Source organism: Budorcas taxicolor, chromosome 21 (assembly GCF_023091745.1).
Source record: "Budorcas taxicolor isolate Tak-1 chromosome 21, Takin1.1, whole genome shotgun sequence".
NCBI classification, from domain to species: domain Eukaryota; kingdom Metazoa; phylum Chordata; class Mammalia; order Artiodactyla; family Bovidae; genus Budorcas; species Budorcas taxicolor.
The window spans coordinates 22,279,031-22,296,740 of NC_068930.1; the positions used below are offsets into that span (position 1 = coordinate 22,279,031).

A 17,710-nucleotide genomic window follows, 5' to 3' on the forward strand; every position below is an offset into this window, starting at 1 on the left:
CAAGCCTCTCGCGGGGGCTGAAGAATCCAGGCATTTCCTTCATTAGTTTTTCTATACAGTGTTAAGTACCCTCTTCCTTCTTGTGAACCATACGGTAAAAGTGATTGTTTACAACTCTCTCTCTTTAATATGGATCGCCTATGTTTTGTAAGTCTGGAATTTTAATCTCTATCTTTGCTGAGAATAACTACCTTGTAAGACAGTATATATGCCCACACCATGTTGATTAAAACACCTTTGCTCCATCAGAGCTCTGGTCCCCGTGTCTTTCTTTCTCTTTTTTTCTCTCTCTCAGGCTATTTCTCTGGAGCACAGAGGCCCTCTGAGTTCACTTTCCTGCCTGGACTTCTAAGACCCTCTCGAGAAGTCACTCTGCGCCCTCACCCCATCAAGAGGGCGCCTGAGGCCTCCGTGAACAGAGCAAGCCCTGTGTCAGGGGCTTTATTGGCTTTCTGTGTAAACCAAGGAATATCAGCCTCTCTCTCTCCTTTACCTTCTTATCGTCGACTCTGGACCACCAGGTTCCAGTCCATTAAAAGACCGCAACACCCCTCCTTCACTCTAATCTGTGATCCTGGACATGGTGCCCCTGTCAGAGTACAGCCTGGATGTGGCTGAGCCCTACCTGCCCAGCAGCCAGACTTGTGGACTGGAAGATGGGGAACCGGGAAGGTAATGGTCAGGACAGAGGAAGGAGGAGGAGGTGCCAGAAGGGCAAAGAAGGTGGAGGGTAGAGATTGTGGGAGATCCCTCAGAGCTGGATGAACCTGGGCAAGTTACTCACCAGAGCCTTAGTTTCCCCATCTGTGCAGGGGGCTTTAGTATCTACTTTACATTAATTAAGTGTATGGAAGCATGTGAAGGGCTTATCAGAGCCCTGGTGCATGGCACACTCAATCCATGCCATTTACCTGTCCCCCTCCCTGTCACAAAGGACCCAGAAGGCCCTGGCCCCACTCTGGACATCAGCACATGCAGCTTGATTTGCTGCAGACCAGGGGCTGCAAACCAGCTTGTACTGGAGGTGGTCCAGGGGTGTGTTTTGTTTCCCTTCAGAAAGTGATGGTAGAGAATCAACATTCTTTTTTTCCTTAAGTGTTTGGTAGCTGCACAGTGCTCCAATTTCACATGAAAATCCAGACTTCCAGCTCCTTTTCAAGCCTCAGGAGATCTGGCTTCACTGGGCTGCATTCCCTAAAAAGGGGGTCACTGGAGCTGAGCAGCTGCTCTCTCCTTCATATTGTTTTTCATTCTCCATTTAATTTTCTATATTTTCTTTTTCTCATGTATAACTGAACTGACATAAATTAGGACTATGATCATCTCCCATGTGCCTGTTTTCCCCTCTTGGGTGTGGCCAGGCTCACAGAAGCATCTACCCCTCCATCCAAGGAGCATCCATGTCCTCAGCCTCATGTACAGCCTTCAGCACATTTCACATGCTCTGACATCACATTGGGACATGTGTGTACATATATGCACACAAGTTTATAAGGCATATCTGTATATCTTTTCTAGCTTTATACACGTGAGACCATGTCATGCACACAGCATCTTGCTTTTTCACCACCCTTTTGATGTGTAGCTGGTCCTTTCCAGGGGCCCTAGTCCTCTCCATTCCCTTTACTTATTTCCTTCCCTCCTGGCTCCTGCAGGTGTTTGGACTGACCAGCCTTCTCTAGATCAGCTGACCCTCCCCTGTGAGTCTCAGACACTGGGGGACACAGGATATGACCAGGGGTCCCAGGATCCACATGACCACCATGCTCTAGAGTAGGAGGTCAGCAAGCTTTTCTAAAAACTTTAAAAAAAATACGACAAAGAATTTATTTTTCATTTCTGGAAATTCATCTTGAATTTGTAGGGCTACTGCAGCAAATCATCACAAGCCTGATGGCTTAAAACGATGGCAGTGTATTCTCTCACAGTTCTGGAGGTCAGAGTTTTGAAACAAGGTGTGAGCAGGGCTGCTCTGTCTCTGATGCCCCAGGGAAGGGTCCCTCTTCACCTCTTTTAGCTTCTGGAAGCCCCTTAGCCATGTTATCCAACTTGGGCTTGTCTGCTTATCCCTCAAGAAGCCAAACATTGAGAGACCGGTGTCAGGAACTAGGTGCTGCTCCTCCACTGTGAACACAATCATCACCCATGTCTGTGCATCAGCCTACGTTGGGCGGTGGGTTGAAAAAAATACTAATGAACGTTTCTACCGCTTCTTCTGGATCACCTGTGTACGGAGGACTGGTGTTTTTATGGTTTAGTAGGTTTGAGGTGGAAAACAAAGTCCAATGATGGCCAGCTGGCTGTCCCCTCGCACTCAGACCTCCTGCAGAGAATCGTCTTGTTGGAAATCTACCTTCTCCCTCCCCCTCCCCCTTGTAGTGGACACACCCTGACAAAACTGAGTGTCCTGTCAGGTCTTAAAGGAAGAAACTATTTCAGATCCTCTTTTTCTCATGCTGGGCATGGGGTGGGGGGTGCCCCGGGTTAGAACTCCCCTGGTGTTATAATAATAGAACTCTTCTTCTGTCCAGAGACTGGGGGAAGGGGGTGCAGACCTAGGCAGCCCCTGCCTGGGGCATTAGGATAGGAACCACAGAGGAGGGGGAAATTCAGTTCCATAAAAAGCTGATCCCCTCTTCTCCTTCCCTCACCTGCAAAGACTCATCTGTAAAGGGGGCAGGCTTTTCACAGTTTAGTTTCCCTTTTGCCTTTAATTTAGTGCCCTTGTTGGAAGAATTTTGCCTTTCAGTGCCCTGTTACTGTTACTATGGAGTAACAGGAAGGCCTGCACATGGAGTTCCCTCCCACTTACCAGATCTCTGACAAATTAGTTCTAACTCCAAATAGTGGAGGAATTTAGAGACCCATTCAGGGGCCACCCTTCTTCAGAATCAAAAGCAAACTGGGCCAGTCTGTATTGCAATTTTAAAAAAGACTTTTTTAAAACAAGGTCATAGCTCTAGTTTTGCCAACCTGCCAGGATGTGTCCAGTGGACTTCTACAAAGTCTAGAAGTCCACTGGATGGATGTAGCCCCACCCCCCACTTCACTTCACCCACTCCCCTGGAACAGATTACAAACAAACATACAAATTCCCCCTTGGGTAGAGACTGGTACAGAGTCACAGAAAAGCCAGGTCCCACTCCTGTTCTGTCCAAATTGACCCCAAAGTTCCAAAGGGCAAAGAATATTCCCAAACAGGTGGGAAGGGGGCTTCCAAGGCACATACCCCTCTACTCACTCAGTCAACAGCTACGCAGCTCCTTCGGAGGCCAGTTTCCTTCTCTCAACAGAAAGTGAAAGCAGGCTGTGAGGAGGTATTAGGGGAAGCACGCTGATTGAAGCCGCCCACCCTGGCCAGGCACTAGCCCACCCTAGCCAGGCACCATAGTAACCATTTGCATGAGTTGTTTTACAACAGGAAGTCCTGGTAAGGAACAGGGAACTAATAAGCCTCCATCAACCAGAAGAGTTTGGGAAAGGTCAAAAGGAGAGACCACCTGTCCGACCACCTCCCAGAATCCTTCTCTCTGGCATCCATCTTGGCTGAACAAGGCACCACCAGGAAGGACTCTGAGTCAGAATGATTGGCTAAAGACAACCCAGAAACTAATCCCATCACCATAAAACCCGAGACTGCGAGCCATGCGGCAGAACAGTCCTGGGTTCCCTTACCCTACTGCTCTCCACCGGGTGTTCTTTCCCAATAAAATCTCTTGCTTTGTCAGCACATATGTCTCCTCAGACAATTCACTTCCAAGTGTTAGACAAGAGCCCGGTTTCGGGCCCTGGAAGAGGTCCCCCTTCCTGCAACAGAAGGACTCGGGAGGGACAGGGCAAGTTTGGAAACTAACGTATTTGGTAGCTACTGGCCCATCCCTGTAGATCCTTGCTGGGAGCAATTGGCACCTCGACCTTCTCAGACGCACCACCCTTGTCGCCCCCGGAAGAGGGGACAGGCCGGAGCCCCAGGGACGTGACTGCTGCCTGGATGGCCAACATTGTCACCCAGCTCAGAAGAACTCAGTATTGAGAAACAAGTGTTGAGTAAAAGAAAAGTAGCTTTATTTTAAGGAAATTACAGCTGGGGGAGAAGGCAGACCACTGTGCAAAAGAACCAGCTTGCAGCACTCCAAGGTTGAGCCGGGATTTATACAAGAGGGAAACAGGAAAGGGATGCAGGCTGTAGGCTGCATTGCTGGTGGTGCTCTGTGCTTCTATTTTTAGAGACTTTACATTAACCACGAGACACCTTTCTGGCTTTTAAACTTGAGTGTGGTATTTACATTGTCCAGATCAGTGGGTCATTATGCTACAGGTCACTGGTCATATATTTCTAGAGAAAGAAGAACTAAGATAGAAACAGACAAAAACAGGCAGATCAACACAGTCCATTTTTTGGACTGATTAAACAGATCAAAACAGATCCAAACAGTCCATCAAACTCCGGAGCTGTGTTTAACTATTCATAAGACTTTGGCTGTAAAACAAGCAAGGTTTTAACACTATTGATAGTGTCTGACCATCACCATCATTATGGCAGGAAGCTGGCTGGGGCTCAGGATGCTGGCCCTTCCGCCCTGGGGGCCTCTCAGCAAATAGTCCCTTGGAAACAGGGCAGCTGTCCCTGAGGAGGGGGCAGGAGGGAGGGGCCTCACTCCCCACACACTGGACCCTGGAGGAGCGCCTGTGTGAGCAGGACTGCAGACCTGGCTGGCTGCCTTGGGCAGGTGACCTGGGCAATTCCATGGTCTCCAGGGTCCCTGCCACTCTGGCCACGTGTCCCTGTCACAGCCCTGAAACCCCTTCAGGCCCCTGTTCTCCTGTCTCAGTTCCAGTCCAGGCCCCTCCTCCATGGGGAAGGATGGCTCCATGCCTGAATCTCTTCTGGGTCAAAAGACACCTACTGGGAACTCCGGGAGATGGTGATGAACAGGGAGACCTGGCGTACTGCGATTCATGGGGTCGCAAAGAGTCGGACACGACTGAGCAACTGAACTGAACTGAACTGAACTGGGCTGCCTCAGGGCCCCTGGGACCCTGGGATCCCCTCAGTCATTTCCACTTTGCCCCCCACGCCCACCCCAGTCCCAGGTGCAACCTCAGGGCTGTCACCTCTCAGGGGTCCTGCAGGGGCCTCCTCTTTCAGCTCCTGCCCTTAAAAGGGGGTGATCATCCATCCATCCCCACCCCCTCCCTGGGATGCCCTGAAAGGCCCCCCATCAGCATCAGACACAGCATCCCTGTTCATTTCCAATCCCTTCTTCCCAGCTTGCAAGCTGCTAACCAGTCTCCCAGGCCAGGAGAATCCTCCCTTAGGTAGGACTACTTCTAGATCTTTCCAGACTCTCACCTGGATGGCAGCTTTGGAGCTTAAGAGTCAGACATTATGTTAATTTATTCTGTGGTTCTTCAAAGATGTTCCACTTTGGAGTTATGCTGGGTTGGGGGGCTTCCCTCCCCAATGGGGAAGAGTCACATGTGAAGGCGAAATTGGGGAAGGGGATTCACAACAGTCCCTACTTCCCATGTCATCTCATCCCCATGGCCTTGCTCTCACCCCATGGCTCCTCCCTGTTCACCCGTGAAGCTGCTCTCCTCCGGGTGGGTATGTGTCCCTCAGATGGCACCTCCTTCTAGTGATGGCTGCAGGGAGGACAGGCCGGGTCACGTGTGTCTTCAGGTTGCTGCAGAAGGAGGTCATTGCCCTGAAAAGGTGTCCTGGGTCCCAGAGCCCCGAGCTTTGGTTCTGGGCTCCCACCCATGGGCCCTGCTGACATGTGGGCTGTAGAGCAAAGTGCTCAATCCACGGTTTTGGCATTGCTATCTGGGTTCTCACTCCTCAACTTTTAACCTTAGGGAAGCCACTTGAGTCCTCCAGCCTTAGTTTTCTCATCTGTAAAATGGGGTTAGCAGTATAATCCAGTCTCTTTTCTGAAAGATTTGGAGTCAGAATTGAGATATGCTCTAGAATTGAGAAATTTTCAGCCCCAAACAGATAACCTGGTGCATCCATGTTATACGACATAATACTGAAAATTCTTTGTAATTAAATACATTAGTATTTATCCAACTGCCTAAATTAAACTTTCACACTAAGTGAAATAAATGCACGCATGCATGCTAAATCGCTTCAGTCGTGTCCGCCTCTTTGCGACCCTATGGACTGTAGCACACCGGGCTCCTCTGTCCATGGGATTCTCCAGGCAAGAATACTGGAGTGGGTTGCCATGCTCTACTCCAGGGGATCTTCCCAACCCCAGGATCGAATCTGCGTCTTCTGAGGCTCCTGCATTGCACGTGGATTCTTTACCCTTGAGCTAATGGGGAAGCCCCAAGTAAAATAAATAAAGATCATTAATTATCTAGTGTATGTTAAGGTCAAATTCTGTTACCAAATGAATTACTTAATACTTCTTAATTTTCAGAGCCTGAAAGGCTTGGGATGTCAGATAAAGGCCATCCTACTCTGTGTTTCTGTAGATAATGACACAGCTCAAAGGGCAAAAATATGTTCACGGTTTGAAGCCAGACCCAACCCAGCTAGGAGTTTTGGGATAAGACAAGTCTCCTGACAAGGCCAAAGCTGATGGGTGGGGAGAACCATTCTGGAGCAGCGGTGCTGTTACCCAAGTGTCTGAGCCATTGGTTCCAACTCCACAGATCCTGAGCCTCAGCCGTCACAGGGCCTGAGCCTTTCCCTGGCAACTGACTTAATCCCCCTCTGAAGCTGGATCTTTCTCTGGTGGGCCCTCAGCCACGACCACTCTCATACTGGTGAAGGTGACCTGCATGACCACCGTGACCTCCATGTAATCTTCCTGGGGCCTGGACTTCTGGGCCATCATGGGCTACTTCCTCCGAACGCTGCAGCTGCTCTCCACCTGCGTGGCCATCTCACTAGTGGGCAGCCTGGACAGCTGGACGGTGCCCACAAGTAACTGGTCCTTTGTTATCTTGTGCTTCTGCTTTGTGGTGACCTTCATCATCCTCATAATCGAATCACTGGCACTTCAGTACCACTTCTCCTTCTCTTGGGGGGATTTTCTCCTCTGCCATGCCTGCTACCTCGCCCTCTTCTGCCTCTTGGTCTCCGTCATTTACCCCACTACCTATGTTCAGTTTCTGTTTTACACCCCCTCCCGGGACCACGCCATCGCTGCTACTGCGTTCTGCTTCATTTCTGCTGTGTCTTATGCCACCGAAGCAATCTGGATCTTGCGCTGGCCTCAGACAGGTGATTTCACTGGCTATATAGGCAGCTTGCCATTCCTCCTCAAGATGCTAGAGACACTGGTGGCCTGTGTCATCTTACCCTTCATCAGCAATCCCTACCTGTACATGGACCATCCATTGCTGGTGTCGTGCGTGGCTGTGTACTCCATCTGCTTCATCCTGGGGATTGTGACCATCCTGTTGAACCTGGCTAACTATGAGCACCGGCTGCCCATCTCCTCCGCCATGTTCCATCTGATACTGAGCCAGCTGTCTGTCCTTCTCTACATTGGGGCTCTGGTCCTCTGGGCGCTCTACCAATTTGACAAAAAGTTTGGCGGGCAGCCCGAGAGGTCCAGGGATGTGAGCTGTCAACAAAGACTTACCAACTATGTTTGCACCTGGGACCAGCGACTGGCTGTGGCCATCCTGACAGCCATCAACCTGCTGATTTACGTGGCCGACCTGGTGTACTGGGCTCGCCAGGCTTCTGTAGGGACTGAGGACCAGCCTGGGGACTCCTGACCACCTCTGCTCACAGGAGGTATCTTCACCGAGCTCTGACATCTTCCTGGCTCCCTCACTCCCTCCTCACACCCTCCCCCATTCATCTCACTCTCCTTTCTGTTCCCTTCCCCTCTTCTGCTCTGTCTCCCTCCTGTTTTCCTTGGTTTTCCACATTCTGTTTTGCCTCTTTCTCTTGCTTCTCTCATCTTTTCTACATTTTTTACTTTTTCCCCATTTTCTGGTCACCCTTGGTTTTCTCGTCTCCTGTGTCCTGACCACCTCTCCCCATCTTCCTTCTTCTGATCCATCAGGACCTGAGACTCCTTCCTTCTCTGTCCACCACCTCCTCCCGCCTCCTAAGGTGCTGACTCCACAGCACAGAGCCCTCTGTGCAGCTGTTCACACCCTGGGCTTCTGGAGGGGCCTCATTGTCAAAGTGTGTCTGTCCCCCCTGGGGGTGCCTTAGTTAGCGTATGGGGTGGATTTGGGGTGTGATTGGTAGCTAAGGATCAGGCCTCACTTCGTCCTCGTGGAGAGGGTGGTACACGGCACCTTTCCTTTAAGTTAAAAAAAAAAAAGCTCTGGAAATCAATAATTTCCCTTAGGTAGGAGTGCTAATGCAGAGACTTGGATCCCTAGGCACCCCCTTGAGGCTCCGTCCCACCTGAGACTGGCTCTGAAATTTTTACTGACTTACTAAAATCCACTGTCTGTAGGCCTTGTGGACAAAAAAATATTGTGAATCATTTCTGTAAACGATCAACGCTGCTGGCCATCAAGCCTTCGGCCACTGCAGCAGCCCCCAGTGGGGGCAGCCCGAGGGGAACTCATGATGGAGAAAGGGCACTGGCTTTAGATCATTACGATGTGTAAGAAAGGAATGATTCTAATGCGCTCAGACTCCTGCACCTTCTGGTCCCGAGAAAAACACTAAACCTTGAGATGTCTGTTTCTGTGATTAGTGATAATCCTTTGATGTTTGACTACATGTTTCCTTTTTTTTTTTTCAGCAAAAACTCCCATGTATCCTGGCCCCCTCTCACCTCTTTGGAACAGTTCTGCAGAGTGATCTGTGAGGTGTCTCCCAAGCTATAGTCTCTAGTGAGGTCTCCAAATAGAACATAACTCACAACTTAGATTGTGAGGTTTCTTGTTTTTTCTTTTCCCTTCAGTCAGCAGTTTTGGTGACTGATGAAGGAGGAGCCCAGAGCAGACTTCTCCTAACTCTACAAGGCACTGGAGACTGGGTACCTTTTGTGCCCATCTGCCTCCTCAGAGAGTCCAGATGAATATGGGGGAAGTAATTGGATCTCCTGTTATTGGGTGATGATGCAAAGTTTGATTTGCCGATATTAAACTCTTCCCTGGAGGGGAAGGTTTTCCTTGGCACTTAGTTCAAGAAGCAGTACCTGGGTTATTCTCAGGAGAAAGACACTAGGAAGATTTTGCTCGGTGGAAACACACTGAGTGATATGAAATGAAATCCATATTTTAATGGCAAGAGGAGAAAAGATTGAATATAAAATTTTCCTTTCCCTGTTTGGGCCTCCTCCCTCCCCATATTGGATATTGTGCATCTGTGTTAACCATGCCTCCTAAGTAGATAACATTCCTTCTTTGTCATGTCAAGGATCACAGCTTCTTAGGAGATAAACTTCTTTCTTCTCCTAAGGGGCCACAATGACCTGTACGCACCACACACTTTGCTGAGCTGATCTGGATCATGTCAAGTGTCAGTTAAACCTCACCTGATGGATAACCCTTTGTCTCAAAAGTATAACTGTGCTTTGACCTCCTGGGTAGAACATTCACAGAGTGTTCTGAATTACTCTCTCCTAGGTTATAATTCCCAGACTGGCCCAAATAAAAGTTTCCACTTGTTTCTTAGACTGTCTGTCGATTAATTTTTTTCATCACAATGGGCTATTTTCAGATGAAAGACACAGAGAAGTGCCTGCAGAATTATATCTACAAGGTCTTGCTTAATTGGAAATTAAAGGACACATTACCCCAAAATGGCCAAATTGGTGTTCACTGGACTTTACAAAATTAATTAGTTTTGCATGTGCAGATAGAAGAACCAGCTTGATAAAATATCTGTTTAGAATTCTGACCTTAAAGGATCAAAAGCCCTTTAGAGGGATCTTGCATTTCTCTTCCTGCATCTTTGATATGTAAACATAACTGATCTTCTGAGGCTTTTTTTCCCCTGTATTTTAAGAGTCTCTACCATCCAGAAGGAGCACATGGCAGCCAGTCAAATAAGAATTTTAAGGAGATTTTTTTGGTCTGGCTGTGTCAACACTCCTAGCCCATAAGTGCCCTTTGTCACCTTCACCTGCGAGGTATAGGTATCGGCCTATACAGTGAAAGCCCTTTACTTTTTTAGACTATTTTTGAAAGAAAGCTTTCTAGGTCTTATGAAGGCTATATCCTCTTCTAGGGGCACCTCTTGTATCTTCTTGGTTTGAGTCACTATTAAAATTATTACTCATCAATGGCCAAACGACAACAGATTTTATTTTCTTGGGCTCCAAAATCCCTGAAGATGGTAACTGCAGCCATGAAATTAAAAGCCACTTACTCCTTGGAAGGAAAGCTGTGACAAACCTAGACAGCATATTAAAAAGCAGAGACATCACTTTGCTGTCAAAGGTCCATATGGTTAAAGCTATGGTTTTTTCAGTAGTTGTGTATGGATGTGAGAGTCGGACTATAAAGAAAGCTGAGCACTGAAGAACTGATGCTTTTGAACTGTGGTGTTGGAGAAGACTCTTGAGAGTTCCTTGGGTGGCAAGGAGATCCAACCAGTCCATCCTAAAAGAAATCAGTCCTGAATATTCATTGGAAGGACTGATGCTGAAGCTGAAACTCCAATACTTTAGCCACCTGACGAGAAGTGACTCATTTGAAAAGACCCTGATGCTGGGAAAGATTGAAGGTGGGAGGACAAGGGGGACAACAGAGGATGAGATGGTTGGATGGCATCACCGACTCAATGGACATGAGTTTGAGTAAACTCTGGGAGTTGGTGATTGAAAGGGAAGTTTGGTGTGCTGCAGTCCATGGGTCGCAAAGAGTCAGACACGACTGAGTGACTGAACTGAACTGAACTGATGTACCATGAGTTAGAGCTGAGACACTTCCCTAAAGCCAGGCCACGTGGCCTACAGGGTCGGAGTAAGGGTAGACAAGGGAAACCATGGCCTTCAGCTAGAGGAAAGGATAAGGCTGACATCCACCTTCAAAGGAGTTTGGATTTTTTTGTTTTAAGTCACTACTAGAGAAATAGAAATCTCAAGTCTTCTCTTCTTGTGGGTTTGGGCCAAAATATTCTTGATCCCTGAGCTCTAAAAACTTCAATCTGGGAAATTAACTCAATTTGTGCCCAACAGGTGATTGACCAGGAGGATTATGAGCAAGTGCAGTTCTTCTGGGTGAAGCTCCCAACCCAGGCAACAGGATTCTCCCAAGAAAAAGGGGGTCCTGTAAAAGGGGGCTCACAGTTTAATGACAAAGTACATGAGGGCTCAACCCACTGTGAGTCCCAAGAACTCCAGTGAACAGACACCAATCTGAAAGGACAGCAAATAAATACAATTAATATAATTAATCACATTAGAAAAAGTCACCATGAACAAAGGACAGGAAGATGGGAGCGAGGAGCATATGAATTGAAGAGTGTCCTCCAAAAAAGTCATGTCTACTCAGAACCCAGAATGTGGCCTTATTTGGAAGTAGGGTCTCTGCTGACATATTTAGTTAAGGATTGGAAATTGTCCTGGACAGAGGATGGGACCACAGTCCAGTAACTGGTGTCTATGAGAGAAAGGACAGAGAGATTCACATACATGTAGTTGAGAGAAGATGAGCACGTGAAGGTGGAGACAGAGAGGGAGTTAAGTAGGCACAAGCTAAGGGGTCTCCAGAAGCTAGAGGGGGGAAGGACAAACTGCCCCCTGGGGCATCAGAGACAGCACAGCCCTGCTGACCCCTTGCTTCACACTTCTGACCTCTAGAACTGTGAGAGAACAAGTTCCTGTCGTTTTAAGGTACCAAGCTTACAGAAATCTGTTGTACTACTGATTTGTTACAAAACCAAGACAAATATCCAGAAAATTTTCCAGAAATGCTTGTCTACCTCCTGCCCTAGAGCATGGTGGCCACATGGATCCCAGAACCCCTTGTCATATCCTGTGTCCCCCAGTGTCTGAGACTCACAGGGGAGGGTCCACTGATCTAGAGAAGGGTCCAAATGCGCGCAGGAGCCAGGAGAGAAGGAAATAAGTAAAGGGGATGGAGAGGACTAGGGCTGGTGGAGAGGACAGAGGCAGCTGCCTCTGTCAGGGGTGGTAGAAAAGCAAGATACCATGTGCATGGTAAGGTCTTGTGTTTATAAAATAGGAAAAAAGGTTACAGATACGTCCTACAAACATGTGTGCATGTCTGTGCACATGTGTCTACATATGATTTCAGAGCATGTGAAATGTGTTGAAGGCTGTACATGAGGTTGAGGACATGGATGCTCCCTGGATGGAGGAGTGGATGCTCCTGTGAGCAGGCCAGAAGCCTGGCCATGCCCAAGAGGATAAACCAGGACATGGGAGATGATCATGGTCCTGCTTTATATCAATCAGACATGAGAATGAGAAAAATACAGAAAATACTAAGCAAAGATGAGCATGAGGAACAATATAAAGTAAAGGGCTGAGTAAGTGCTCAGCTCCAGGCACACACACACCCCCCCGCCCCCGCCGCCACTGCTTTCAAAGGGCACACAGCCCTGTGATACCAGATCTCCTGAGAAGTCAAAGAAAGCTGGAAATGCAGATTTTCACTGAAATTAAAATACTGAGTAGATAACAAACACTTAAGAAAAAAATAACACCAATCCTATATCATCTCTTCTAGAAAACACTGTATAGGGAAACCAAACACACCTCTGGGCCACCTGCAGTGCAAACTGGTTTGCAGGCCCTGATCTGCAATAAATCAAGCTTCCATGTGCTGATGCCCAACGTGGGGCCAGGGCCTTCTGGGTCCTCTGTGAGGGGCAGGGGGACAGGTAGCTGGCATGGACTGAATGTGCCATGTTCCAGGCCCTCTGATGAGCCCTTCACATGCTTTCATACATTTAATTCATATGAAGTCCATATTAAGACCATTGCACAGATGGGGAAACTGAGGCTATGATGAATAAGCTTGCCCAAGTTCATCCATCTATAAAGCATCCTCTCCAGGCCCCACAGCCTCCTTGTCACTTTGAGTGTTCATCTCCCCTCCACCTTCTCTGCCCTTCTGATACTTCCTCCTCCTTCCTCTGTCCTGGTCTTGACCTTCCCAGCTCACTGTCTTCCAGTCCGCATGCCTGGCTGCTGGGCAGGCAGGGCTCAGCCACATCCAGACTGTGCTCTGATGGGGGCACCATGTCCAGGCTCACAGATTAGAGTGGAGGAGGGGCTGCTGGGAGACTCAGAGAAACCTGCTGCTCTCCAGGTAGGGGAACTGAGGCCCAGAGAGAGCACAGGCCTTACCCCGGGTCACACAGCAGGAACCCCCATGCCTCTCCTTCCCTGTCTAGCTCTCCCTCTGTGCCATTAAATGAATCCAAAGTTGTCATTTAGTCTTAGCTGAAATTGAAGGATGAGTTCCTGGAGGTTAGCGAGAAAAAAACTGGGGTACAGAAAACATAACCTCCCCAGCCTCCCTCACCCCAGTGCCCTTTCCCCACCCCGGCAGTGCCCACTGGGAGGCCAGCAGGTTCCAGGGCTCCACTGACAATTGGGGCTCAAGGAGATTTGTGAGTCCAGGGAGATTCTCTGGGTTTGCTCTGTGTTTCTCTTTCTAGCCTCAGCTTGTCCCAGGGTTTATTATCAGCAAAGGTGATATAATAATCCCCTGATGGCAGGAAGCTGGCTGGGGCTCAGGGTGCTGGCACTCCCACCCTATGGGCCTCTCAGCAAATAGTCCCTTGGAAACAGTGCTGCTGTCCCTGAGGAGGGGGGCGGCCTGGGAGGGCCTCACTCCCCCCACACTGGACCCTGGAGGAGCCCCTGTGTGAGCAGGACTGCAGCCCTGGCTGGAGGGACTGTCTTGGGCAGATGACCTGGGCAATTCCATGGTCTCCAGGGTCCCTGCTACTCTGACCACATGTCCCTGTCACAGCCCTGAAACCCCTTAGCCCCTGTTCTCCTCTCACTTTCAGTCCAGGCCCCTCCTCCATGGGGAATGAACAGCATCCTTGTTCATTTCCAATTCCTTCTTCCCAGCTTAGAAGCTGCTAAGCAGTCTCCCAGGCCAGGAAAGTCCTCGCTCAGGTAAGACTACTCCTAGATCTTTCCTGACCCACACCTAGATGGCAGATTTGGAGCTTAAGAGCCAAACATTATGCTAATTATTCCGAGGTTCCCCCGTGAGTCATGCTGGGTTGGGGTCTCCCTTCCCCAACGGGGAAGAGTCACATGTTAAGGAAAAGTTGGGCAAAGGATTCAAAGCAGTCCCTACTTCCCATGTCATCTTGTCCCCACAGCCTTGCTCTCACCCCATGGCTCCTGCCTGTTCACCCCTGAGGCTGCCCTCCTCCGGGTGGGGCTGTGTCCCTCAGATGGCAGCTCCTTCTAGTGATGCTGCAGGGAGGAGAGGCTGGAACACGTGTGTCTCCAGTTTGCTGTGGAAGGAGGCCATGGCCTGAAGGCGGGTCCTGGGTCCCAAAACTCCCACCCACAGGGCCCCTGCTGACATGTGGGCTGTAGAGCAAACTGCTGAAACCCACAGTTGATACTTAATCTGGGATTCCCAGTTCCTAGCCATGCCACCTTAAGGAAAGCACTGGATTCCCCAAGAGTCAGTCTTCTCATACGGACAATGGAGTGAGCAGCACTATACATAATCCCTTTTCTGAAATCCCCAGGTCAGATCTACTCCAGGACTCAATATTTTTTAGCTTTAATCACATAAACTGGTGCATCTCCCTACATGCCATAATACCCAATGGGGCCTGGAAGCACCTTTTAATCAAACATCTTAGTATTTCTACAACTGAACTCTTGAAACATTTACACTAATTGAAATAAATATAGACCACAGATGGTCTCATGTCTGTTCAGGTCAAATTGCTTACGAAACAAGGTTTTTCTTTTAATTTCTTTTCCAGTTTCAAAGACTCAAAGGTTTGGGGGTGTAGATAGAGACCACACTATCATGTGTCTCTGCAGATAACAGCACATAGCACAGGACGATCGAAAATGTTCATAATTTGAGGCCAGACCCAACCCAGCTGGGAGCTTCGGGATAAGACAAGTCTGACAAGGCCGAGGGTGACGGGTGCGGAGGAAAAACTGCAGAGCAGCTGTGCTGTTATCAGGGGTCTGAGTCACATATCCTGAGCCTCAGTCATCACAGGCCCCCTGAGCCTTTTCCAGGCGTCTGACTTCATCCGCCTCCAGAGCTGGACCTTTCTCCCTCAGTGAGGACCACAGCCATATCGGTGACATAGACTTGCACCACCATCACAGCACCATGAGCTTGTTCTCAGGCCTGGACTCTGTGACCATCGTGGGCTATTTCCTCCGCCTGGGGCAGCTGCTCTCCACCTGCGTGCCCTTCTCGCTGGTGGCCGTCGAGGACACCCTGCGGGAGGGCATAGGTAACTGGTGCTTCTTCGTCTGGTGCTTCTGCTTCTCTGCATCCCTCCTCATCCTCCTAACTGAGTTATGAATATTCCGGTCCCGCTTGCCCCACTATTGGGATGGTTTTCTCCATGCCTACGCCTTTTACTTTACCTTCGCCTGCCTCTCAGCCTCCATCATCTTCGGCATCACCTACATCCAGTACTTGCCTCAGGGTCCTGCCCAAAACCACGCCATCACCGCCACTGCCTTCTCAGCCTTGGCTTCTGTGCTTTATGCCTTGGAAGTGGCCTGGGTGTGTGCCCGGCCCGGCAATGTATACTGCTTCGTGCCCACCTTTCAAGGCATGATCAGCAGGCTGGAGCACGTCGTGGCCTGTGTCATCTTCGGCTTCATCACTAACATTGACTTGTACTGGCACCAGCCAGCCCTGATTTGCTGTGTGGTTGTGTACTCCATCTGTTTCATCCTGGGGGCCGTGAACTTCTTTATCAATGGATCTGACTGCGACAACGACAGAAGGCTGTCCATTCCCTACCCTGGTTTCCTGGTGGGGCAGACCGTGCTCTCCATCCTCCTCTACACCACCGCGGTGGTCCTCTGGCCACTCTACCAGTTCGATGAGAATTTTGGGGGCCAGCCTCTAAGGTCCAACGATATGACTTGCAGCAGTGACCTTTCCCCAACACTGTGTGTCTGGGACCAACGACTGGCTGTGGCCATCCTGACGGCCATGAACTTGCTAGCTTACGTGGCTGACAGCGCATACATGGCTTTGGTTTTTGTAGGGTAACGCTCTGCCCACGCGTCTCCATTCCTCTCCTTAACAGAAATTTCATTACTGAACTCTGCCTTCTCTGACGTCCTCTTCCTGGCTCCCTCTCTCCCTCCTCACACCCTTCCCCTCTCATCTCGCTCTCTTTTCTGTTTCCTTCCCTCCTTCTGCTCTGACTCCTTCCTGCTTAGTGTGGTTGCCCACATTCTCTTCTGCCCCTTTCTCTTGAAATTAAAAGACACTTACTCCTTGGAAGGAAAGTTATAACCAACCTAGATAGCATATTAAAAAGCAGAGACATTACTTTGCCAACAAAGGTCCGTCTAGTCAAGGCTATGGTTTCTCCAGTGGTCATGTATGGATGTGAGAGCTGGACTATAAAGAAAGCTGAGCGCCGAAGAATTGATGCTTTTGAACTGTGGTGTTGGAGAAGACTCTTGAGAGTCCCTTGGACTGCAAGGAGATCCAACCAGTCTATCCTAAAGGATATCAGTTCCAAGTGTGCATTGGAAGGACTGATGTTGAAGCTAAAACTCCAATACTTTGGCCACCTGATGTGAAGAGCTGATTCATTTGAAAAGACCCTGATGCTGGGAAAGATTGAAGGCAGGAGGAGAAGGGGACAACAGAGGATGAGATAGTTGGATGGCATCACCGATTCAATGGATATGAGTTTGGGTAAACTCTGGGAGTTGATGATGGACAGGGAACCCTGGCGTGCTGCAGTCCATGGGGTCACAAAGAGTTGGACACGACTGAGCAACTGAACTGAACTGAACTGAACTTGCTGTTCCATCTTTCCTACATTTTCTACTCTTTGTCCCTTTTCTGATCTTTCTTAATTTTCTCATCTCCTGTGTCCTGACCACCTCTCCCCATTTTCCTTCTTCTGATCCATTAAGACCTGAGACTCCTTCCTTCTCTGCCCACCACCCCCTCCCGCCTCCTAAGGTGCTGACTCCACAGCACACAGCCCTCTGTGCAGCTGTTCACACCCTGGGCCTCTGGAGGGGCCTCATTGCAAAGCATGTCTGTCCCCTGGCAGTGCCTTAGTTGATGTGGGTGAGTATGAGGCCGTGAGGTTGGGGAGCAGGGTAGATAGGGATTGGACCCTCTTTCTCCCAGTGGAGGGAGGTGTCCACTCCACCTTTCCTTTAAGTTAAAAAATAAATCTCTAGAGGTCCATAATTTCCAGCAGCAAGAGGATTAAAGCAGAGACCCTGGGTCCCTGGGCCCCACATGGTGCTCCAGGTGTTCCAGCCCCACCTGAGATTGGCTCCAGAATTTTTGCAGGCTCACTGAACACCCACTGCCTTGAGGGCATCTTAGAGGAAGCCAGGGGTAGATACCCTTCCATCCCAACTACTCTCTGAGGAATCAAAGTAGGAGCTGGCAGAGAAACCCAGGGTCTTGAAGACACCTGTCTGCAGTGTTTGTGAGGGGAAGCGATGTGGCCCTCCTGCCTCAGTGATCAAAACAGCAGGCCCTGCCTCTGCCGGGAGAAGAGCATGGCCACTGCAGCCTTAAAGCTGATGTTACCTGGATTTCTTTTCTGGTTAGAAGGGCACACGTTACTGGGTGGCCC

General features: G+C 49.3%; 1 protein-coding gene and 1 pseudogene across 1 annotated transcript; both read left to right on the forward strand.

Moving 5' to 3' along the window:
- The first annotated feature begins 6,846 nt into the window (after positions 1–6,846).
- LOC128066897 (myeloid-associated differentiation marker-like) lies at positions 6,847–7,740 on the forward strand. The gene has a single exon (XM_052660013.1). It carries the CDS (start codon positions 6,847–6,849, stop codon positions 7,738–7,740), a length of 894 nt encoding a protein of 297 aa, XP_052515973.1.
- A 7,500-nt stretch (positions 7,741–15,240) lies between these two features.
- On the forward strand, positions 15,241–16,143 carry LOC128067049 (myeloid-associated differentiation marker-like; annotated as a pseudogene).
- The last annotated feature ends 1,567 nt before the right edge of the window (positions 16,144–17,710 follow it).